General features: G+C 43.4%; 1 protein-coding gene across 2 annotated transcripts in view; it reads left to right on the top strand.

The window, feature by feature from the left end:
* Positions 1-26,387, top strand: part of MYOZ1 (myozenin 1) — an 86,667-nt gene that overhangs the window by 4,827 nt on the left and 55,453 nt on the right. The window contains exons 2-3 of one of the 2 annotated variants that reach the window (XM_053313102.1): positions 10,393-10,485; positions 16,161-16,342. In XM_053313102.1, the coding sequence (XP_053169077.1) occupies positions 10,410-10,485; positions 16,161-16,342 (258 nt within the window). In that variant the 5' untranslated portion in view covers positions 10,393-10,409. The remainder of the gene's footprint in view (positions 1-10,392; positions 10,486-16,160; positions 16,343-26,387) is intronic. The other variant, XM_053313103.1, reaches the window with a different exon arrangement.

The following is a 26,387-nucleotide window of genomic DNA, read 5'->3' as shown; positions in this document are numbered from 1 at the left end:
CCCCAGCGCCACCCCTCCCTATTTTCTTCATTATCAGGCCCCCTCACCCCTAGCTTCATCCCTGATTACACTTGTGATGCATTTTAGAAGTGACAGCGAAATGCATGTGGGTTTTCCTCCATTGAGATTATCTCTGTGTGTGAGGATAAAAAGGTCATGTATGAATTGATCTGGGCCTACCTGGATTAGAGGCATTCCTCAGGATCAGGTTGGGGGCAAGGTTCTTTCCCAGGCAGAACTGTGAGTAGCAGCTTGTAACCAAACTGGACACCACAAATGAGAGTTATTATCAGGAAATCTCATGAGTTTATCTTAGGTTTCTTTTTAAATTGTGAGCCCTTCAGGGTCGGGGATCCATCTTATTTATTTCTTTGCTATTTCTCTATGTAAACCACTTTGGAACCTTTTGATGAAAAGCGGTATATAAACATTTGTTGTTGTTGTTTCTCTTTTTAAAACTTCAAAGCAGCTATAGAGGGCTGCTAATTTGTCTGGGGAAGTTACTCTGGAGGTGTCTAACACTTACATGTTCTTACAGGTGTCTTACACTTCTCTGTGTAAACCGCCCTGAGCCATTTTTGGAAGGGCAGTATAGAAATCAAATTTATAATAATAATTAATAATAATAACTCTTCCTCCTGCACCGTTTCTCCAAGGGATGTTCTTGGAGAGTCCTGCCAGGATGTGGGTCCTGGGGCAAATCAGCCAGTGCAAGTCCCCCTTCCAGTTAATTTTAATGGCAGCAACAAGGGCAGGTCCCAGGTGGTCATCCTGCTTGCCCAATTAGTCGTCTAACTGCTGCATTTACTAGCTGAAGTTTCTGAGAAGTTTCTGTCTTTTGACAGCCCCACATACAACACATTGTTGCAATAGTCCAAACAAGAGGATACCAGAGCATGGAAGGAGTGGTTGCAGCTAGCACATCAATCTTAGGTGGTGAAAGGTCCTGTGTGCCACAGATACCACTTGGGAAGAGCCAGCTCTAGGTCTGAGGAGGCCCTCTAGTTGTGATCACTGCTGGCACTCTCATCGCAAGGAGGTAGTTACCTTTCAGCAGGGGGAACTTGATGGTGGCAGGAGTAGCAGCTTCTCCTCCCACCATTCCCATCTGTCACACACCCAGGAAACCAATGTCCTTGTGGGTAATACTCATCCAGCAGTTCAGGAGCTGGAGTCGAAGAGCTGAACCACAGTATACGTAATACTGATCAGATCAGCCCTACTCTCAAGAAGTTTGGAGTTGGCTGGTTGCACCGCTCCTGAGTGATCCCATTTCTGGGCAAGTGTTGGGCTGCAAGGCGTGCGCTCCTGCACTTGGCAGTTAGTACCTCCCTCTGCTTGTGTCGTCTGCCTGACTAGGGACTCAGAGGGGACACACGTGGCGTTTTCGAGGTTCTCGGGCCTGGGCCAGGGGTGCCTCAGTAGCTTCTGGGGAATCTATGCTGGGTGCCTCAATCACGGGATCTACCTCTGAGCCATGTGGTTCTACCTAGGATTTCAGGTAGCGGATCTGCTAGAGGCCCCATTCGGACATAGCATGAAATCATGTCACAGACAATTGACTCTGCTTTGGCATCTTCTGGCTTGTGGACAGAGGAACCCCCTCCCTCTTCCTAGTCCCCCCAGGCAGCATCCCAGCAAGCTCCATTCCGTTCACATCGCCAGACATCCGCAAGGCATCAGCCCGCTAGTGAAGCTGCAACCCTTGGCCTCAGTGCTGGGGGGGGGGTGCTCAGCGTGATCGTGCCTTTTTGGCTGTGTTCAGCCACCCTAGGCCAACACAAAGACATTTTAACCCTTTCCTCACACTGCTCGAACCACGGTCTTCCTCACTTGGGGAGGAAGGGTTTGTGGCCCCTCTCTTCCCTTCCCAGCGATGATTGGGCCCCTCTTTTCTCACTTGTAGTGGTTAAAGATAGACTGCACAAACGTTCCCTCTATTTTTTCTCATACGTTCACAGGATGAATTTAGTATATGTGCTGCCGAAGTGAAGAATGAATTTGTTACCGGCAATAGCCATTTGTGACACATCCACACCAGTCCATTCTCCAGCAACAGACACATCATCATTGCCCACCCCCCCACCCCCACAATCTCTGGGGATTTCTATTACTTTCCTCCCCCGACCCCCTTCCTTATCCCACACACAAATGGTGATGTATGGATGTATAGGATTAGACAGCTAGGAACAGGCTGGAATGCTTTATGATTTGCCCTTTTGGTTTTGGGTGATTTTGATCTATTTTTGTATCAGTTGGTAGGGGAAGGGGGCACCAGTCTCTTCCGTGTGGTGAAAGCATGCTCAGTCCCAGCCAAACCTCATGAGCAGAACTGCCCGTTTAGAGCAGGATTTGATCTTACAAGAGATGCTCCCAAGGCAGTGAAGATGGATCCTGCTTCTGAGTGGACCACTCTCTCATGAGAGTGCCTGGCCATAGAGACACACGTGCAGGCTGGAGGGCTGTTACCACTCAGCCCGGATGACAGTTCTACCAAAGCCCTGGGAAGGGTCCCTCAGCAACATCCCTCCTGGTCCCGGTGACTGCTGTGATAAGCACCCCTTAAAAGAGTCAGGTTTCCCCGCAACACATCTCCATGCCTGGTTTAGCTTCTCACTGTCACCAGGCTAGCCAGGGACCACTCTAATTCATGGGTGTCCCATCCCAGAGTGCCCCCACAGTCGCTGGTTTGCATTTGCCACAGCATTGGGCCCGGCTGGTACTGATTAGCCTGGGATGTAGGATTCATCACCAGTCTCTCCTTGTCTGCCCACCCAATCTGAAAGCACTCAAACATCTGAAAAGGCCCTGAGAATGAATATATATATATATATATATATATATAGAGAGAGAGAGAGAGAGAGAGAGAGAGAGAGAGAGAGAGAGAGAGAGGAGTGAGTAGACCTGGCTGCTTTGAAGGAGGCAGTTGGGAGACCGCTCCTAAAGAAACCGCCCCCCCCTGGACTCACAGAAAGATAGCAGCCAAGACTGGCTAGTTACAAATATTTTCCTTTTGGGCAAGGTTCTTGAACAGGTGGTTGTGAGATGATATAGAGATAGAGATAGAGATAGAGATAGAGATAGAGATAGAGATAGAGATAGAGATAGAGATAGATAGATAGATAGATAGATAGATAGATAGATAGATAGATAGATAGATAGATGCAGAGTGCCCTCTTGTTACTGAACATATAGTTAGAATGCAGTATTAACTTGGGAAAAGCATTGTGTCTGTCTGCTTGATTATGGGTTTATTTTATTGTTCCTAATAGGAATACATAATTTAAGAATTGTTCTGGTAGTGATCAAATAAGCCCTTGGACTACCATGAAAATAGGTAGTCTTTATATATAAAAGGCTGTTTCTTGATTCTGTCCCTTTCCTACACTGTGGTATGACCAAGAAACCAATCTAGACAGGATGATGGCTCAGTACTAAATAATTTATATAGACTTCACTGATCCACTCCTGTGTTCCTGCACACACATCTGTACTTTGCCCTATATCAGTGAATGTGTCACATTCTCGCCTTCAGCCTGTGCACACACATTTATTTTATTTACTTATTTAAAATATTTATAACCCGCCCCTCCAGTACACTACTGCTTGGGGTGGCTCACAACATTTATAAAATAGTTACAATGTAAAATCAGACTAATACAATTAACCAAATTAAGTTAAACAAGTTGAAAATCCAAGCTAAAACCACAATCAGAATTACAGATTTTAAAATTTCAAATTAAAAGTTATTTTAAAAAACCTAAAAACTAAGAATTGTAAAATCATTCACATTTATTTATTACTATTTATTTAATTATTTGTATGTGTTGTTTTATTTTGCATCCATTCATCCTATCTGTCATATTTTTATACCACCTGATATATACATCTCTGGGCGGTATACAACATTTAAAACAGTAAAAATGTCACAGATTGAAATCCAAAAACTACAATAAAAACAATAGCATAAAACAGTTACTAAAACAAATTATTAAAATTAATTCTAATTAAAATAAAAGCCTGAGGGTCAGCAGAGAGCCAGCGTGGTGTAGTGGTTAGAGTGCTGGACTAGGACTGAGGAGACCTGAGTTCAAATCCCCATTCAGCCATGAAGCTAGCTGGGTGACTCTGGGCCAGTCACTTCTCTCTCAGCCTAACCTACTTCACAGGGTTGTTGTGAGGGGAACCCTAGTATGTAGTACACCGCTCTGGGCTCCTTGGAGGAAGAATGGGATATAAAATGTAAAACAAATAAAAATAAATAAAAAACAAATATTCCAAAGCCCTGGGGCAGCCACAAAGAAAGCCCAGTCCCGGGTCGCCACCAAACGAGCCGGCAGCAACCGTAACCGGACCTCTCCAAAAGATTGTAACAGGTGGCAGGGTTCATGACAAAGAAGGAGCTCTCTTAAAAACCCTGGGCCCAAAGCCATTAAGGGTTTTATTGGTGATAACCAACACTTTGTATTTCTCCTGGAAACATATTGGCAGCCAGTACAGTTCCTTTAAAATCAGTGTTATGTGGTCCTTTTGTGTTGTCCCGGAGACCAATCTGGCTGCTGTGTTCTGTACCAACTGTAGTTTCTGGACAACGTACAAAGGCAGCCCTACATAGAGTACATTTTTAAGTAGTCAAGCCTGGAGGTTACCAGCATATGTACGACTGTTTTAAGGTCATTTACCTCCAGAAATGGACGTAGCTGACATATCGCCGAAGCTGATAAAAAGTGCTCCTGGCCGCTGCCTCAGCCTGAGAAACCAGGGAGAGATTTGGGTCCAGGAGCACTCCCAAGCAACGTACACATATGACCCCAAACCTGGGGTTGAGGGTGCACTTGCACCCTTAAACCCAGGTTAAAACCTGGGGGAAATTCCCAGGCTTGGGGCCAAAGCGAGATCAATCCTGGCGCTTCACACAGGCAGCCAAGCCCATTCTCTTAGTCTATGAAATGATTCTTAGCTGTGTTAGTAACTGAGCCCAAATGGATGCTAAAACCCAAATCTATTTATTTACATGTGTACAGGTGGAGTAGGCATCGCACGCTGCAGAAAAAGCACACAGGCTAATTGCTCTAATACCAAAGCAATACTAGCATTCAGCCTCCTCCCTCGGGTTGCTCTGTTTCCCCAATGGTGTCTTCCTTGATGATCTTTTCTTTCTATTAATAACTTTGCCCCAGTAACAAGGCCTTTACATTCCAAGAGCCAAGAGTCTCATCATTTTGACAGATATAGTGCAGTGTTTTCTCTAAAAAAATTTCGTCTGTGTGCAAGATGAATTTTTTTCTAGGTGGCATTATCAAAGCAGTGTGTGTGCATGTACATTCAGGGTGGGGGCTTCCTGAGTCAACCTGAGCAGAATCTAAAATTAACTGAGTGGACGTCAAAAAACTTGTGAGTGCGTGCATGTGCACGCACCTTAGAGGGAACACTGATGTAGTGGTGGATCCCCCTATACATGACTTTTGTTATGACAAGTCAAGCTTGTATTCAATCATGTATCTGGACTGAGAATTGATCCTTGAATCAAGATTTTGTTCATGGACAGCAATTTTGGTTAGGACACTTTTTTCATGGGAAATCTAGAACATATCAACCAGCTCCATCCATCCATCTTCTAAGGATGTATAAAGAGAAGGCTATGATTAATGCTGAAAACTTGATTTGAATTCACTAATTTGAATTAATTTGAACTATGCAATTTGGAAGTTCATAAAAATGGGTTTAGTCACTGCAAATTTTTAATTTCAACGTAGAATTAAGATGTTTTTGGTAGATTGTGGAGGAAGGATGCTAAGATTTGTGAACTCAAAACACAGTTTAAACACAAACCAGGATCATGATTATTTTTAAAATATATATTTATTTTCCTCAAAATAAATAAAGCACTTAACATTTGACAAAAATTACAAGATTTACAAACTGTCATTCAAAAGAAACAGAGTAGATTCACCATATAACCATCTGTTTCTTCCAGTTTATAACTGCCTTTATTTAATCTTCACTATTAGAATTTGAAATTGTAAAAATAGGGCATATCACAACAGCTCATTTAATAATATACTGAAATTGGAATATTAACATAGGCACATATAAAAATCCTCTGAGCACACATCCACCATAAAAATGATAAAGCTTAATCATACTACACAGGAAACAAAACTATGCAATAGAAAACATTAACCCAAGTCATACCTATTTTAAATATGTTGTTTGATAGTGTTCTATCTTAATAAACAAACAAAACCACCTTTCCTCACAGGACAGACACACACACACACATGGACACATGCACACTGCTAACAGAGCAAAGAGGTACCTTTTAAAAGTGGTTATTCTCTTTATTTAGGAGAGCAACTGGCCCTATCCATCCCCATAATAGCATTCCTCCAGTGCCTGTTGCTGGTGTCTGTCTTGTTTCTTTTTAGTAAGCCTTTTGGGAACAGGGAGCATTCTTTCTTTCTTTCTTTCTTTCTTTCTTTCTTTCTTTCTTTCTTTCTTTCTTTCTTTCTTTCTTTCTTTCTTTCTTTGTAAACTGCTTTGGAGACTTTTGTTGAAAAGTTGTATATACATATTTGTAGTAGTTGTAGTCGTAGTAATACAAACACACCCTGTCTCACCCTTTTGGGGTGGGGGTGGGGGACCTCCAACCAAATCAAAAAAGAAAACCCATCAATAATTAATCTTTTCCCCACTATTGCAATGCAGAGATAATTTATTTTAACTGAAACTGCTTTAAAAGTTTCAGCTGATGTCTGATAATATATGAATAGACTAATCAATCATCAAATTAGGTTTTTGCCATATACCATGCTGTTATCAACTTCTTTAAAATATTGTGAAACAGATTTAAAACAAAGTCTTTGGGATGTTTATCTGGATCGGTTTGATGGAATTTCAGTCTGAACAGTAAACCTAACTGAGTTTCTTTTGTCTACAAGTCTAAAGCAGCAATCCAATTTTCCACTAAAGTAACAAGCCATCCTCTCCCTCCATCCCTCTCTGGGATACCTCACAAAAGCCAATTGTTTCCCCTGACTATATTTTTCAAATCTTCAACATGCACAGTTAACTTATTGAGTAACTTATCCTAGATAGACCAATGGTAGACGGTAGATATACTCCTAGATATACTCAGTAAAAGGCAGCTTCATATGTATTTAAAATGCGGATATATCAGAATTAGACATTAATTATAATATTATCATTATCATCACTATTTATTTGCTGCTTTTCAATAAAAAAATTCTTGTAGCAATTTATATAGCAAAACGTAGAAGAAAATTGTTTACTATCCCCAAAAGGTTCACAATCTAAGCACATTCACTCACTCCCTAGTCACAAGCAACAGACCCCGGGGCAGATGTTATTTATTTAACCTATTTTTATCTGTGCAAAACTTATGTCTCTGGGTGGTTTACAACAAAAAATAACAGAAAAGTCAAAACTTTAGTTAAAACAGATAAATGACAGCAAAAAGTTAAAACATTACAACAATTTAATATGTTAAAACAATATTTTAAAACAATGTTAAAACTATTAAAACAGTATTTAATTAAAAGCCTGGGTGAACAGATGTGACTTTAAAGACTTTTAAAAAGTTGTCAGAGATGGGAAGGCTCTTATTTTGGCAGGGAGTGTGCTCCAAAGGTTTGGGGCAGCAGCAGAGAAGGCCCGTCTCCGAGTAGCCACCAGATGAGCCAGTGGCAACTGCAGACAGACCTCTCCTGATGATCTCAATGTGTAGTGGGGTTCATGAAGAAGAAGACATTCTCTTAAATACCCAAGCCATTTAGGGCTTTATAGGTTATAACCAGCACCTTGCATTTTGCCTGGAAACATATCGGCAGCCAGTGTAGCTCTTTCAGTATGGAAGTAACAGAGTCTCTCCGAGATGACCCAGAGACCAACCTGGCTGCCGCATTTTGGACCAACTGTAGTTTCCAAACTACATACAAGGGCAGCCCCACATAGAGCGCATTGCAGTAATCCAGTCTGGAGGTTACCAACAAAAGTACCACTGTTCTGAGGTGGTTTATCTCAAGAAACAGTGTATCAGATGGAGCTGATAGAAGGCTCTTCTGGCCACTGCCTCAACCTGGGACACCAGGGAGAGGCTTGGATCCAGAAGTACCCCCAGACTGCATACCTGTTCTTTCCGGGGAAGTGTGACCCCATCCAGAACAGACAGATCACTCTCAGCTCCAGAGTTTCGACCCCACACAATGAGTACCTCCGTCTTATCTGGATTCAATCTCAGTTTGTTATCTCTCATCCAGCCCATCACTGCCTCCAGGCAGGCCTTCTCCCGATGAAGTTGACATGGAGAGGTACTGTAGATTTGGGTGTCATCAGAATACTGATAGCACCCTGCACGAAATCTCCTGATGATCTCTCCTAGTGGTTTCATGTAGATGTTAAACAACATTGGAAACAATACAAAGCCCTGAAGGACACCATACAAAAGTTGAGATTTTGAAGAACAACAGTCCCCAAGGGATACCATCTGGAACCTGCCTGAAAGGTAGGAGTGGAACCACTGCAAAGCAGTGTCCCCCACTCCCAACACCCTCAGAAGCTCCAGAAGGATACTATAGCTGATAGTATTGAAAGCCACTGAGAGGTCCAAAAGGACCAACAGAGTCACACGTTGTCTGTCAGTTTCCAATTGGAGATCATCCATCAGGCCAACCAAAGCAGTCTCCACCCCAGAGCCCACCCAAAAGTCTAGATAATCGGTTTCCTCCAAGACTGTTTGGATCTGGCAGGCCACCACCCTTTCAATCACCTTGCCCAGCCACAAAAGTTTGGACACAGGCCTATAGTTACTCAACTCTGAGGTATCCAAGCTAGGCTTCTTCAGGCCTTCTACAACAACTCCCTTGCCAGACAGTATAAGCCATGTCGGGCAAGAGTCAAGAGAACAGGTGGTAGGATGTACCACTCCAAGCAGCTTGCCCACGTCCTCAGGAATCACAAACTGGAACTGATCCAACCTAACCTCAGAAGAGGAGTCGCTGGACATCTCCACATCAGACACTGAAGTAATTGTGGAGACTGAGTCTAAGTCAGCCCGAATTCAAGAGATTTCCCCCACAAAGAATTCATTAAACACATCACAGTGGGTAATCGATGGTTCCAGATTCAGATTCAAAGGAGGAGGGGCCCATACTAGCCCTCTCACAACCCTGAACAACTCCACTGGACGTGAACTTGCAGATGCAATACGGGCAGAAAAGAATCGCTTCTTTGCAGCACGTATCGCCTGAGCATAGGTATTCAAATGTGCTCTATGATGCAATCTGTCGGATTTGAGTCGAATCTTTCTCCACTTGCACTCTTGCTAAATATGAGACCCACCACTTCATAAGATGTTTATTTGTTTAGTTAGCAGGGGCTAGGACTTGGTGACAAGTTGTGGAAAACAATAGCCATATGTGGCTAATTGCATCTTTTATTATTATTAATATTATTATGGCTTATTTGTGTGCATATTGCAGAGTCTGTGACTAACGGATTTTAGAAATAGATAAATAATAAATGTTAGCCTGTAGGGTAGCAGACTGAAGACAGAAACAGGCTGTCAGAAGATAGAAAAGGAGGACAGGCTTGTTGTTTTGCTATTCCATAGGCAACAATCAGCTTCCTATATCAGATGCTTCAAGTTAAAGGAGGGTGAAACTACATGTTACATGCCATCCAATGGTTTGTTTTCCTGCGGAAAATCACTCACCCCAAACTGCTTTTATTCACAGAACGGAAAAGATGACCAAAAAAAGGAAATATAAGGGTGAAAAACTCTTGAATAAATAACTACATATGACACGTGACTGAACCCTGAGAAAGTAGCAAACATACATACAGAGGCTGAGGGAAATTAGTAAAATGCAAATGAAGTATCTAGGAAATAAGGCAGATTAAGCCAACTCCTATGTAAATAGCTGCTGACACAGGATGTAATTTCATGCTAGGTTGCTCTTAAACATCTGAATAATAGGAGTTGGCCATTAATGACTGGATTAATGACTTATTCCATCACTGACACATTGCTTAGCCATTAGTCCTGTTCGTGCATTAGGAAAAAAATTACACTGTACCCAGGAAAAGGGCAAACAGGAGTGTGCCAGGTAACCACACTCCCTGTGCCTGGAGTTTGTTGGGGTGAACAGGTGGAAACAGAGAAGGGTTCTATCAAGTATCAGTCCATGCCCTTTGTCTTGGGGCCTGAAGTTGGCCAGCACCTTTTCAATATATGAAGGACACACCAGGTGTCGGGAGAGAGGAAGTACAGAATGTACATTTGGGAGCTTCATCATGAAAGAGGCAGACAATAGCGATTTGTCCAGCATAAACTAGCTTTCATTTCCACTGTTCCATTCCATTCTCATACAGAAAATCCTTTGCACAGCATGCCTCTTGCAGGAACACCGGCTCCCAACAAGAAGAGAAAGCCTACTAAGCTCATTTTAGAACTAACCCAAGAAGGTAAGATGCATGCACACACATGCACACACCCCTCCCAAAATATCTTCCATAGCATGGTTATATTGTCTGCAGCTTGCCATACTGAGGATAAATACAGGAGGTCTTCTCCGTGACAGAGTGGGGTCATACTACAACATACTATGCAGAACTACACAGCTGCCAACATGTCCCATAAACATGGAAGATGGTCAAGTAGTGGCTTGTGTGGAAAGACTATACAAGCTGAGCTCCCTATTTTCTAATTTATCCAAAAAGCTAGAGCTGGCTTTAAGGGCCAAACTACATGTGCATGTACTTTGTCCCCAATGTTTGGGTTTTTTCTTTTACAAAATGCAGCCATGGAGACTGCAGTTTAAAGTGGAAGACCTGCAGGGTAGTGGTATGTGTGAGAGAGGAGCTTCTGAACCCTTTCCCTCACCCTCTAGCAGTTTCCCACTAAACATTGCCTCAAGCTGCTTTTGCCTTGCGTGGTAAAATATGGGGGCATCTATATCTCTTGCTATCACTGAAGGAAATCTATTGCTTTCAAGTAAAACTATGCAACAAACGTTATTTTTCTAGATTTACACTGACACATAATTATTTTTTTTAAAGCACAGAATTGTTTAACCATTTTGCTTTGGCCAGAAACATCAAGACTGTGGTCACATTTTGAATCTCTAGTTCCTTGATAGGGAATGCAGGAGCATACTTCAGAAACCTGTGCACACCTTTCTTAAAGTGATGAATCCGAGTGCTAAATGAATGGTAGCACCTTTGCTGACATATTGCATGCAGTATTGCTTGAAGCCTTGTCACAATTGTCTTTGGTGGTATTTGCACAAAAGTAAATGTGCACACAATTGCAGCCTATTTATTTCTTATTTTAAATATTTATACCCCACCCCTCCAGTACACTACTGCTTGGGGCGGCTCACAACATTTATAAAATAGATACAATATACAATAAAATCAATAAAATCACCAAATTCAGTGAACAAGTTAAAAGTTTGGTTAAAAACCACAATCAGTATTAAATTGCAGATTAAAAATTTGCATATTAGCGCTAGCAAATGTGCTTAGGTTGGGACATAACTGAGGCGGCAGACGTCTCATGAACTATGTTAATATTGACACAAATGTTTAGGATCAGCGTAGCCCTAAAATATACACAAGGTGCAAACTCTACAAATGAGATATACACAAGGTGCAAACTCTATAATTATCATCTAATTGTCTGGTAAGTATGCACTGCAGAAATCTCTTGGGAATCACTGGAGTTATTACATGGTTGTATCACTAAAATTATCATCAAGATGGACTCCTGCTGTGTAGGCCCATATACAACTACGGTTATAACTGCAGCATTAGATGCCATGAGAGGCAGTAAGATATAAGGTATAGTGGCTTGGAAGTAACAGCAACTTCAGGGAGTAGTGAGTTTTGTCAGGAAAACAGCTCCAGAAGAAACACCACCACCACCTGGTATAGTTCTGATCTGAATCCCCTCCCCATGGCTGTTATTAATAAGAAGTTTAAAGAGATGGAGATACATTCAGGTATCTGCAACATTACATCTAGTTTGGCCTTCTGGGACTTATGTTATTTCTTCTATTATCTGTTGGAAACAGTATAGGCGGCTATGATCAGGGTTCAAATCTCTACTCCATACAATAACGGGGCAAAGACAATAGGTTTGCATAAAATAACTTGAACCCCTAGTTTAGCTGATGCTCTCACCAGTGATTGCTTGTCAAAGGCACTGCTAAGGCTTTACTCCTAGCTTTCACACAAATGAAAATTGGAGCACACATAGTTCCCAAACCTGGGCGGAATACTGTTTTTGATTGTGTGAATGACCTCATTAATTGAGAGGGATTAATTGGTCTGTGATGGCAGGTGATCTGTTGCTGATTGGATGATGGGTCTGGCAAGTGGACCAAAAGATTGGACTTTTAAAAACTGAACAGTGTCACCTGAACAGAACAGTGAGCTGCAACTAAATGTTTTCAAAAGCGTGGGGGGAAAAAAAAAGGATGTGTCATTGTTAAGGAAAGAATAAGTAACAAATCCTGAGTTATTTTTGTTTTAATTTTAAAAAATGTTCAAAGATAAAAACTTAAATTTATATTTTAATATGTGATTTCCCCTGTCATGCTTCTTATATTGTAACATGTACAGATTCCTTTGGAGCAGAAGCAATAAGGCAAATGCTGTGGGCCTCACACCAGAGGCCAGGGGGTCCCATCAACATTGGCAAACTATGTTTCACTGATTCAAACGGCCAGGTCTTTTTCTTCAAGGCATTAACATTGGTCAGTGAATATGTAACTCCAGGATCAGGAGTAATTTTCATAATGTATATTTGCCCTGCATTCCATTTACTGAGCTACCAACTCCAATGAAGCAATCTGCTGTTGTGGTCCTGGTACTTGACCTGCACATGTAATCAACATACAGCCCAATTACTCCTTTCCTCCTTCATTCCCCAACACTACACTAGACAGGCGATATCAACCACGAATACTTTTTGGCTCAGTTCAAATTCCTGACAGGCAATATAGCCATCATTTTTGCCTTCAAAACCCCACTAATAATAGGGGAAATCACCAAACTCCACTATGGAGTGGTAATGTTACGAGATGAACTAATTTAAATGCATTTTGGAAACACAAATTATGGTTGGTGGCTGGTGCATCACAAATTAGACTTCATGTTTTGGATGTGGAATCAGCCATCCCAACACCTTAGCAACAAAAATTGTATCTAGGGGTGTAGCTAGGGGAGAGGGGGCCCGTGTTCATCCCTCTCTCTGGCAGTCCCCCCCCCCGAGTGAGGGAGATAATGAAGATAATAGGGAGGGATGGAGCTGGAGGGCCCTCAGGAGCTGGGGGCCCGTGTTCTTTGAACCCTTTCGCTCAATTATAGCTACGCCCCTGATTGTATCCTCTCCCTCTCTCTGCCACCTTTGCTGCAAGGAGTAAAGTGGTCAAGCCAAAGAGTCTAGCCTCATTTCAGACATTATTCATGGAGGCTGTACTTGCACCCCACTCATAGAAAGGCGTGCAATCACACATACAGCCTTGCCTTCAGACAAAGGCTGTAAGCATGACTGACCTGCCCAGCAGTGGAGAGTGAATGATGCACCAGGCAGGACTTCTGCCTCTATTTATAATGTCTGAATGAGGCTTCTGAGAGATGCCAATTCCACAATAAACTCTAGTGCCAGTTACTTCTGACTGACTCAGATCCTGATGATGGAGATTTGAGGATCCTAGTTAATAAAAGCTTCTGCCTCAATACAAACAAATGAATATTTATATACCAATTTTTAACAAAAGTTCCCAAAGAGAAACATAGAGAAAACAATAATAAATTAATAAGATGGATCCCTGTCCCCAAAGGGCTCACGGTCTAAAAAGAAAGATAAGGTAGACACCAGCAACAGCCACTGGAGGGATGTTGTGCTGGGGCTGGATAGGACCAGTTGCTCTCCCCTGTGGGACTTTTACACACATGGCTTTTAGCTCGCATCTCCTCTGAAATGGAGGGTGCGAGTTTACATATCAGCCAGATTTACCCTGAAATCACAGTGGGCTATAAGGATCCAGTTCACACACAATTCTGGCTTTCCCCAAATTAGGGCGCATTCTAGCTTAGCCCAAATTATGTCCGGAGTAAAAAAGTCCTCTATTTGCAGCAGCTTTTTCTGGGGGGGGGGAACAAAGTTTTTTGTATACCCCGACACTTCTCTGCAACGTGTGAAGGGACCATTGCCAATAAATCGGCTTTTAAAATGCACACTTTCGTGTTTTGTTTTTTAAAAAAAAATTGCTGGGTGAATTTGCGAACCTCCAAGAGTCAGCAGAGAGGGCTTCCTGGCAACTTGTCTCACCGGTCTTCCGCAACTAACTGTCAAACTAACAGCAACAAAGGTCTCTCGCCTCCTCCTCTGGGATGTGATTGGTTGGAGAAAAAATCCAGAGGAAGCTGTGGGAACACACACAGGAAAAAGATCTGCAGGGATTGCAGAGAGGAGCAGACCCTATATGGACGGTCCATTTAATCCCCCGAATTAAACAGCTGTGAATCTGCCGCGAAGCAGATTCGTTCTTCAGATACCCCATGGCATGAAGCCATGTCTGGATAAGTTCCTGCTAAATATAAGAGAGTCACCACTTTAAAAGGCGTCCTCTGCTCAGTTAGCATGGGGAGAGCAATAAATCTGTTTGTCCGAATAAACCTGTTTTTTACATATCTGCTCCTTAGAAATTGTGAAAGAGAAAAAGCTTTCTCCAGACTGACTTTGATTAAAAATAAATTACGGTCAACGATATTGCCGTCAAGCCTGCTGTCATTCCCTTTTCTCTCTGTAGAATAGGATTTTCTGAGATAAATTTCTTTTGACAATCTCCTTTCTGAATTTGCTGCCCCAAAAAAAGGAGCGGGGGAAGATGTACAAGTTATTTCTTTTTTTTGCATAATAACCTGAATATTTATTTATTTATTGTTAAATTTATATACTGCCTTTCATTAAAACAATCCCAAGGCGGTTTGAATATGGTCTGTCATTATGTGTAAACTTTGTATCTGTTGTTTGTAGTAGTTTATGAAACATGAAACGAGGATCCTATATGCAGAAGCTCTGTACTTTGCAAGTAAATCCACTAGTATACTTGTGTCTTTCATTTTTGAGTCATAAATCTTAGCATTGCTATATGTTTCTGATATCAATATAGATAGTTTCAAAAATATTATATGCTTATCTAAATAGTTTCCCCAACAGACATAGGCACAGAGTGCCATGAGAAGGACCCCTTAAAATCTTACAAAGAATGTAGAGTTGCAACTAATAGCTGGCAAGAACACACAGAAAACAGTTTTACATCATTACTAAAGAAAAGGCTTTTTACAGGAGAGGCCTGAGGCTTTTGTGCACCACTGGTGACATGTGATAAAACGGTGGCCATTCAGGATCACAGTGCCTCCACCACCAACTGTCAAATCCAGAAGAGTCGTCCTGTTTTTGAAAATGAATCTCTATAATGAGCTACAGAGAGTTCTTTCCAACAAACATGCCCATAAGGAATCTCTTACATTTATATGACTGGTGGACCAAGAGGGCACCCTCATTTTCCACGGGCACCCCCAGTTTAATCCTTCTTGGCACCAAGCTTGACCAGGAGGAGTGTCTTGGACTATTGGGCATTAGAGCATAGACAGGAGATCATGCAACGTGTGCTGTGGAGAATACTGATTTAGAAAGTATTACAGGAACACTATGGGCAGCAGGACAAGATAACCACTCTGAGCCATTTTTGGAAGGGTGGTATATAAATCAACCAACCAACCAACCAAAATAGATAAATAAATAAATGAATAAGAAAGTTCTTGGGAAACAACTGCTCTCAAACACATGTTTTGCAAAGATAATGAGACTATGAGGCGTGGGAGGCATTTACAAGGATATTTATCCCCTCCAACAAACACCTCTTTTCTCCTGCAAATCCTTCCCCTCCCACCCCACAGGCATTCTAGTTCTTCCTCCATGCCTTTCAGAGAAAGCAGATTTCACTAATAATGCTTTATTAGGCAGTGTTTCTCAAATTGTTCTGGTTGTCACTAGTGCTGATGAAGGAACAAATGAAAGTTTAGGTTCCTGTGGTTATAACATCATTCTTATTGTATACCTTCAGTCATGCCACAAGAAGGGTCCAAGCTGAACCTGGGGAAGAAGATCAGCATCCCCCGGGATGTGATGCTGGAAGAGCTCTCTCTCCTCACCAACAAAGGATCCAAGATGTTCAAACTTCGCCAGCTAAGGGTGGAGAAATTCATATATGAGAATAATCCAGATGTTTTCACCGACAATTCTGTGGTAGGTGTTGCATGCACAGAAGTTGAGTGTGTGTGGTAAGTTTCACACATCTATTCTGAACCAAGGCAATAAGGACTGCACAAATGGTTGGGGATGAGGCCATAGTTCAGTGGTCAAACATCTGCTTTGCACGCAGAAGGTCCCAGGTTCAATTCCTTGCATCTCCAAGTAAGGCTGGGAACATCTCCTGTCTGAGACCCTGTCAGTTAGTGTAGTCATTACTGAGCTAGACAGACCAATGGTTGGACTCCATCCAGCTGCCCTACAGCACACATAAGTCTGAAAAGTAAAGGACACTTCTGCACATTCTCTTCCCTTAATTTCATCTTAATTTCACAACATACCATGGTATAGTAACTTCAGACTCACAGAAACACATCAGCCTTTCTCACAATGTTTAAATTTCCATGCTTAGACTATTTTTGTTTTTTCCTGAATTTTAATCTGAAACATGTAAATCTAATAAATCTCATCACTTGACACACTATGATAACGTTTCTGTTATATATTAAATATATATAACATTTTAATATATTAAAAGGAAAGTTTTAAAAGTTTCAGTTCAAGCATCATCCATAGTTTGTACTAATCATAATTTAGAACCCAAACCATGGTTTGAGTCTCCAAACAGGCAAACTATGGTTCAGACTTCAGAACCATGCTTATCTGCTTTTATTTTTCCATCCTCTCAGCACTCAGCTTCCTAAATTATTTCCCCTCTTCATGATGAAGCAGCCTCTGGAGGTAGACAATGTCCATAATTATGATTTGTCAATTCAGACATCATGCCAAACCATAGTTAGCAGAAGCAGGGTCTGCCTTCACACATAACGGCAAACCAGAGGCAACCATGCCAGAGGTTCAGGTTTGCTGTGGTCTGAACGCGGAAACCCACTATTCCAAAAGAAAAGTGACCCAAGCTTTGTGGCCCCTACCTGAATCTGAACTCTCAGTCGCACTTCAGTGTCACTGCTGAAACCTCCAGTTAGAAGGCTGCATCAGGTCATCCGGAGGCTGCAACTTGTCTTCAACTGAAGTTGAGGGTAGGAAGATCCTCCCTCTTCCTCCTTTGATTGGCTGACACGGCTTTCCTTAATGCGAAGGAGGAAACCAGTGCAGCCAGCCCCTGCCCCCCATCTCCCAGACTCCAGATTGGATCGTCTGGGAGCACGGCGGGGGGAATGGGGGCAAACCATAGGTCAGTTTGCTATTAAGTGCAAAGGGGGGCAGGGTTTGCATATCCATTTCAAACCACAGTTTCTGATTTGAGTTTGCTAGCTGCTTGCAACCCAGGACTTGTCAATTCAGACCTCTTGTCAAACCATAATTTTGGTTTATGTTTAAGCTTTCTTAACCATGATTTGGTGTCTGGATTGAGCCATAGCAAAAAGGTCACTTCCAGAAATGTATTGCCATTACAGAGCTCCTTTTCCTAAAGTCCTAATATCAGATTCCAAATGTGCATGTTGAAATCTCAGAAAGTTTCACCATTCTGACTGGAATACAGAATGAAGCTTAGAAGTCACCTCTGCATTTAGATTCCTTACTTGTGAACATTTCACCTGAATGTGCACAAGGAAATGACCTGAAAGGTTAAATTGGGCATGGAGGAAATTAAGACACCCAAAGTTAATTTTTTAGAATTGTGTATATGGAATTGCAACAATTAAAATTATTGTGTTCAGCGGTGTAGCTAGTGATAACAAAGTGCAGGGGTGGGGGCAATTGTCTCTAGTCTCCTGAGGAAGAGCAGACTCACCAGATGAGCAATAATTTGCTCTTGACTCTCTTCCCCACCTCTCTGAAGAAGAAGGTAGGTGATGGAGGAGGCAGGGCCCATCTTCCTTTTAGTCCCAGGGTTCACTCCAAATTTGCTATGCCTCTGATTGTGTTCCCTGTTTCAGGATGTGGAAATGGTTGTGTTTTATTTGTTAGGATGACAGATGTAACATTTTAAGAGCAATATGGGTCACTCTGGAAATACCTCTACTGAATCAGTCAAAAAATGTACCTATTCCTCTTCAGGATGAAGCTGAGAAAAATAATGTTCTAAAAGTTTGAAGCAGAAACTGGCTATGCTTGACACTGATTGGTTGACTTCCCCTGTGATGTCACTAAGCAATCTCCCCTCCAATCCCTGCAATTTTAAATTTTAGTCTCCTGGTTGATGAATGAACTAATAAACTCATTAATGTTTATGTAGCACTTTTAAAAATAAAGGTGGGGCGGGGGGCTTAAGCATAGGGAAGGGACATGACTGCAGGCCAGTTCACTAGTATACACATCTCACTTTTTGTGTGTGTGATGTGGGGCTCACCACATCACAACTGTGGTGCACTGTGAGTTCTCTTTTTATATTCCATCTGTTTTTACTTTTCAATTACACTCTGTGACTTTCCTGAAATAGATCCCTAACATCCACTGGAAAGGTGCTTCAAACTGAGCGGTAGAATGAATTTGATCAAATTTAAATGTTGTGCTATTGTGGAATCAATGAAATTGAATCTAAGGTGATCTATAATTAACAGATTGTTACTGATACATAAGAACAAGAGAATGACTGCATAATTTTCTTGAGAAGTGATTAGATGCTGGCAGGACCTACGATGGAGCAGTACAGGGACAGGAGTTTGATGATCAGCTGATTGAATAATTATGTTAGCTTTGTGGAATGGTAACATAAAAATTGGTCTTGAGATTGTCTTGTGAGGCAGAAAATTCTAGCTTGTCTTTCTTTTTTTTTTTTTTAAATCTTTCATTATTGTTGTATTACTCTGTGCTTATGCAAAACAGAAAAGGCACAACCATGTAAAACCAAATGCAATAACTGGCAAAGGGTACACAAGGGTACTGTCAAAGCTTCTTGTCTAGAGAGCAGTTAAGTCTATGCCTCCGCTGGCCCTCAGTTTATCAGCTCACTGCCACCAGGAGCTTTCCCACACATAGCTGCCAGCTCTTGGGGTAAATGTTGAGCAAAGCCATTTCGAATTATACTCGCAGCATGAGGGAAGCAGCCCCTCCCCTCTGCTCTCAGGTTTTCTTTTTGTGCAGGCTCACATTCCATGCCTCCATGTTTTCCTTCTAGCCAGTTGTGGTGGTGGTGGGGTGGGCGGGGAGGAGAGAGAGAGAGAGCACTTCATGGGGAGGAACACAATGTTGCCTTCAAAATCTTCTTGTCCTAGACTGGGAGCATTTGTATATACTCACAGCTTTCTTCCCTTTTTTCCAACACATGCGTGGTGTGCTTTACAGCAGTTTGTTGGTAAAACCTGTTTTTTAACCCGTGAAAACCTTAAGCAAGCAGACTAATATTGTTCCAAAAAAAAAGTCAACTTGAGCATACACAGAGGTTTTGTAACTAGAACTTTCAAAGAGTTTGCTTCCTGGAAACTGGTTTTTCCACTCTTCACATCTAGGCAAGCCAATTTTATTTGCATTCCTAAAGAGTACTTTCCTCTTATCATGTTAATGATCATGTCAGTGCCTCTAGTCAGTGCCTCTTCCTGGCATTTGCTGCTATGTTTTAAGAAAAACTTGTTTAAAACTAGGATTTTAAAAAACCCAGAAATTCATCGGGATAAGCTAGAATTCGGAAGAAAAAGTCCAATTTGTGTATGGGGTGCTTCCAAAGATCTCGAATGGGCTTTGGGGTAAGTCTGGCTGGTGTGTGAATGCACACACTCTCTTCTGGAGGAGATTCACGGTAACAGCCCTGTGTGGAAACCCTCCTGATAGACAATTGTAGCTTTTCTGACTGACCCTACCCTGTCTCTGAAGCCTCTCTCTCTCCTATCCAATAAAAACCCAGTCGTGTGGTGGGGGTGTGCATGGAACGGGATTTGTGTTCCATTCCAAGCTTGGAATGGAATGCAGATCCCCGGAACGTTCCATTGGAACAACTGGGCAAGCCGGTTGCCCTGACAGAATTAGCTTGGATGTTTTGAGCGTTCTGAACGTTCTGAGAACCATTTTGGAGGTGTGCATGGAATGGGATTTGCTTTCCATTCCAAGCTTGGAATGGAGAGCAGATCCCCAGAACATTCCATTGGAACAACTGGGCAAGCCGGTTGTTCTGACAGAACGAGCTCAGATGTTTCGGGTGTTCTGAATGTTCCAAGCACCATTTTGGAAGTGTGTTTTTCTCTTGCTGACTAGTTGTTGCACTGACTTCTGATTGGCTTGTGATCTCCTTGCTTCTTGGTTGGCTTGTTATCATACAAACCAACTTGATTTGTATGATGATACAAGCCAACCAAGAAGCAAGGAGACCGCAAGCCAATTGGAAACCAGTGCAAAAACCAGTCAGCAAGTAAAAAACACACTTCCAAAATGGTGCTCAGGATGCTCAGAACATTCCGACTCAGGAAGGGGTCGTTCCATTCCAAGCTCAAAACAGGCCCTTCATTTGAAGAGTGTTCTGAGCTTGGAACACTCAAAATGGCCCATCTTGAGTTGGAATGTTCCGAATACGGAATGTTCTGCACATCCCTATCATGTGGTAAAGCAATTGGGCAAGTAGGCATGGGGTAGGATACAGTGAAATAGTAAAAAAAACAAGAAAAAGTTTACTTGGTTTTAAAAACACTTTTAAACTTCAAAAACAAATCAGTACAGGAATAACAAAAAAGGTTCAGTGAAGCAAGGGTACAAGTAAGGCGTGTACAACAAGAAGTCCGCTGTCCTCAGGCCCAGCAGAACTAAGGAGGCCTGGCTTCTTCTCTGCTTTTCTCCAGCAACTTCTGCCCTTCCTACTCTGCAAAAACCATTCCTGACTCATCTCTCTCTCAGCAGACTGCCACTCAGGCTCAGAGGCGTAACTAGGGAAAACGGCGCCCGGGGCAAGCACTGAAATGGCGCCCCCCCACTGCGCCCCCCCTTAGGTTTTTCCTCACAAGCGCCCGCCGCCGCCGCCAAGCCAGGCCACTGACTGGCCGCCAGGCGCCAGCAAAGCAATGGGGGGGGGCGCAGGCGGCACGGAAGGGACCGCTCATGGGGAAGGGGGCACTGATGCGCTCCCTTGACTGCTGCAGCACTGCTGCACTGAGCAGGAAACATTTGTATTAACAAAAAATTCAAATTTTTTTTAAAAAAAATTGGTCATGGCGGCGCCCCCCACGTGGCCAGAAAAGATGGCGCCCGGGGCACGTGCCCCCCCTGCCCCCCCTATAGTTACGCCTCTGCTCAGGCTTCTTCCCTCGGCACAGGCTTCCTTTGTCTCAGACTTCAGGCATCCTCTCAGCTTGCCTCCCCTCCTTTTATTTTCAACTTTCCCTCCAGTTTTCTTCCACCAACTTTCTTCTTTTGCCTGGAGGCAGTCACCCAGAATCTTCTCTCATTTCTCCTGGATACAACCCAACATAACAATTTCTCTTTCCCCCGGAATGCAACCAATCCACCCAATCAGGACACTTCCTTATTCTCCCTCCTAAACTAGTTACCTTCGCCTCACAACAACCAGTCAACCAGGGCTTGTGAACCCCTGTCCTGCTTTTCAGTACAACTTAGAGGGAATTAATACAAAGATACAGAACCACATGAAACACAACCACAAAGAAAAGACCTCTGCAATACAGAACACACCAACGGGAAGGATTCATTCCTTCACAGTGGACTGTGCAGTCCAACAGTAACTAAGACCAAGGAGTCAGGCCAGAGCCAACAACATTATAAGACCTGGTGAGACCCTGTTGGAGAAACCCTTTGTGTCATCTGGTCCCTGCTGATCTGGTACCTGCAATACTGCCCTGTCTAGCCCACTGCAGTGGTGGCACGGTAGCATAGTAGAGAGCAGGCCAGCAACTCCCTCCTCTGGTCAGCTATCATGATGGCAAAGCGCAACATGGCTGGCTGCCATCCTGCTGCTAAAGGTCTCTGGTTAGAGGCTTCTGCAACCATGCAGACCTGATTGGCCATGCTCATGAGTGGCAGAAACGATGGCTGATTAGCTGGATTTCCAGCCACAAGTCGTTGTGTTCAACAACATTTATTTCTGGCTCAGTATTCAGACGCTGAGGTGGCCTCTCACTCCTGGATGAAAGAGACTTGACCTGCACACCCACAGGAGAGTAAGTCCCACTAAACACTAAGGCTGTTCTCATGAGCAGCAGAAACTAGGCTAAGGGAACCCAGCCTGGTTTCTGCCACTTGTGTGCTGCACCAGAAGCCACGCAGCTCCTGGCAGCCACCCCTCCTAAATACTTCCCTGTTAAATGAGGTTAGCGGAGCGAGCTCTCCGCTAAGCCCGTTTTCCCAGTCGTGTGCTGCTGCGGTGCACCTCCACACTTGTGTGGGGCATTCTGGGACTTCCAGGGGCTGGGAGGACCCCAATCCCCACAGCCTCAACCTGCTCTGTGATGAAGCCAGTAATGTTGTGGGTGGCTGATTCGGCTGCCCAGGGAGGGCTCGGCAATCATCTGTGGGGAGAGCAGGTCAAGCCTGCTCCCCTCGCCCCCCATGGCTCTTCACACTGCTTATGTGGGTAAATGTTTATAGGGTTGCAGTGCTTCAAAATACTTGTGCAGCTTATGCTCTCCCTGATGTGTGGGCAAGCACTGCAAAGGTTACAGCAAAGGTCACATCTCAGGACTGGATTGCGCTGTGTATGCTTTTTTCAGATTGTTAGCCCTTTTAGGGTAAGGAACCATTTTCTCTTACTTTTTGCTATGTAAACTGCTTTGAAAATTTCCTTGTCGAAAAACAAGCCATTATCATCATCTATAGCGCTGAGTTGGCAAAAACCTTTGCCATGGTGCAATTATATGGGAACTCCTAATATATCCATCCTCTTCCCTGAGTTCATTTAAAAGTCATCATATCTTGAGATCATTGTGGCTGTTCTCTCATCACATGACAAAAGAGCAGAACTGACTTCCCAGAAATAGATAAAGACAACATTTTATAGCTGCCTTTCCAGCATGTGGATTAAAACAGCCTTGTTCTCTCTATTCATCTGATGTTGTTTTACCAGTAAATGAGGGGGAACTTGCCTCTGAATGTATGTGTAAAGGCAAGCACAAAGGGGACACACAAATCAGCACTCCAGGACTCAGTCTATCATTTAATTTTCCCAATCTGTCTTTTTATAGGGGAGACAATTGTTTTTACAGTAAGTGGAAGGTTAGGGAAATGGTTTGGTTGCATTGTGTCTGCTTATCCCACTTGTTCTGGGAAAAGGCTTTGCAGGCTGGCTTCTGAGGTGTCCCCCAAATCTGCAAATCCTGCCTGGTTCCATGCTAGAGCTCTCTAGCATTGCTTTTCTGCACTCAGTTGGAATTGCAATTAAAACATGCGTTCCACACAGTGTTTAATATAGTGCCATTTTCTGTATAACCAATTCCCCCAATCTGTCCCCATGGGTATATATACTCAGGAGTAAGTTGCCTTAAGCAAATATTTCACTTCTTCTAATTAGTTAATTGGGCCACCTAATGGCGCACTGGAGGAAATGACTTGACTAGCAAGCCAGAGGTTGCCACTTCGAATCCCCACTGGTATGTTTCCCAGACTATGGGATACACCTGTATTGGGCAGCAGTGATATAGGAAGATGCTGAAAGGCATCATCTCACACTGCACAAGAGATGGCAATGGTAACCCCCTCCTGTATTCTACCAGTGACAACCACAGGGCTCTGCACTCACCAGGAGTCAACATCGACTCGATGGCACACTTTACCTTTAATTAGTTAATTACCAAACAGCCCACTATTATTGCAGAGGGAGAAGGGAAAGAAGAAAAGAAAAGAAGAAGAAAAGTGCTAAGTGGTGATGTATGGATTGGGGGTGTGCACAAAACCAGTTTGACCGGTTTGGTTCTAGTCTGAACTGGACTCATACTGGACCTGGCATATTGCTGGGTTTGGCGGCAGACTCGGGGGGTGCTGCCATGGCTGTGGGGGGAATCTCCATCAGTTCACCCTCCCCCGATGGCCTCCTGCTAGCCTCCCCCCCCCATCTCCAAAAGGTTGTTTCTATCAATTTCTAGGACATTTTCACCCTTTCTGAGGTGGCAATAGCTATTTTGGAGGCCGCCGTGCATGCGTCCTGGCCATTGGCATGGCAGTAAGTTTAATTTTTAAAAAACAAAAACAAAAACCCAACCCTTTAGAACCCCTGAATTGGACCTGAACTGGCTCGAGGGTGTTCAGCTCGACCTCAAGCCAAACTGGGCCAAGTCTGGCTTGAGGGCGAGCCCTCAAACCAGACCAGTGTGATATCAAGCCGGTTTGCACATCTTTAATATGGATATATAGGATTAGGACGCTAGGAATAGGTTGGAGTGGTTTATGATTTGCCATTTTATTTTGGGTGATTTTGATCTATTTTTGTATCTGTTGGTAGGGGAAGGGGGCCCCAGTCCCTTCCGTGTGGTGAAAGCATGCTCAGTCCCAGCCAAACCTCATGAGCAGAACTGCCCATTTAGAGCAGGATTCGATCTTACAAGAGATGCTCCCAATGCAGTGAAGATGGATCCTGCTTCTGAGTGGACCACTCTCTCATGAGAGTGCCTGGCCATAGAGACACACATGCGGGCTGGAGGGCTCTTACCACTCAGCCCGGATGACAGTTCCACCAAAGCCCAGGAAGAGGACTGAGGAAAATGGAAATGCTCCTGTATAAGGGACCCCTTCTGTGGAAGATGTGCCCATATCCTCTCTCACAGGGGATACTCTTCCTGGGGGTGGGAGGCCTCCTTGTAGTGGGTGATTCGATCATTAGAGGTACAGAGCGATGGGTTTGTGACTCGCGTGTTGACCACATGGTGACTTGCCTGCCTGGTGCGAAGGTTGCAGACATCATGCAGCGTCTAGATAGGCTGTTGTGGTGCACGTCGGCACCAACGATGTGGGGAAATGTAGTCAGGAGGTCCTGGAAGCCAAATTTAGGCTGATAGGTAGTGTATTGAAGTCCAGGACCCGCAAGGTAGCATACTCAGAAATGCTACCTGTTCCACGAGCAGGTACAGTGAGACAGGCAGAGCTGAGGGTTTCAATGCATGGATGAGACGTTGGTGCAAGGAGGAGGGGTTTAGATTTGTTAGGCACTGGGACACATTTTGGGGGAAGCAAAGCCTGTACAAAAGGGACGGGCTGCACTTGAACCAAGATGGAACCAGTCTGCTGGCACTTAAAATAAAAAAGGTTGCAGAGCAGGTTTTAAAATGACGCCTGGGGAATAGCCTACAGGAGCTGGGCAGCATGCGGTTTGGCAAATGCCATCCTTCAAAGTGCAAGGGTGCAAAGGATTCAGATAAAACAGAAGGGAACAGAGCAGAACCACATAAAGAGCAGACAGAAGGCTGTGCCAGCTGGTCAAAGAGTCAAAAGAAAGATAGCATACACCAGGTAAGAGATTTGGCATATAGGTTCTTATATGCCAATGCCAGAAGCCTCTGAGCCAAGATGGGTGAGCTGGAGTGCTTGGTTACTAGCACAGAAATAGATATAGTGGGCATAACAGAAACATGGTGGAACAGTGAGAACCAGAGGGGCACTGTTATCCCTGGATATAAACTCTATAGGAAGGACAGGAAGGGGCACCTTGGAGGTGGAGTAGCACTGTATGTTAAAGAAGGGATAGACTCTAACAAGGTAGAAAACCTAGGTGGACTGGAGTCCTCCACAGAAACCCTGTGGGTGACAATACAAGGCCTGAAAGGAAATGTGCTGCTGGGGACATGCTATCACCCTCCAGATCAAAATGCTGACAGTGACGGAGAGCTGCAGCAGGAAATCAGGAAGGCATCATGGAGAAGCAAGGCTGTAATAATGGGTGACATCAATTACCCACACATACAGGTGAAACTCGGAAAATTAGAATATCGTGCAAAAGTCCATTAATTTCAGTAATGCAAATTAAAAGGTGAAACTGATATATGAGACAGACGCATTACATGCAAAGCGAGATAAGTCAAGCCTTAATTTGTTATAATTGTGATGATCATGGCATACAGCTCATGAAAACCCCAAATCCACAATCGGACCTCTGAAAAGTATACAGTGTACTGTGCTTGATTGGCCAGCAAACTCGCCTGACCTGACCCCATAG

The sequence above is a fragment of the Hemicordylus capensis genome, chromosome 3, assembly GCF_027244095.1.
Source record: "Hemicordylus capensis ecotype Gifberg chromosome 3, rHemCap1.1.pri, whole genome shotgun sequence".
Classification (NCBI taxonomy): Eukaryota; Metazoa; Chordata; class Lepidosauria; order Squamata; family Cordylidae; genus Hemicordylus; species Hemicordylus capensis.
This window is presented reverse-complemented; position numbering and strand designations above follow the sequence as displayed.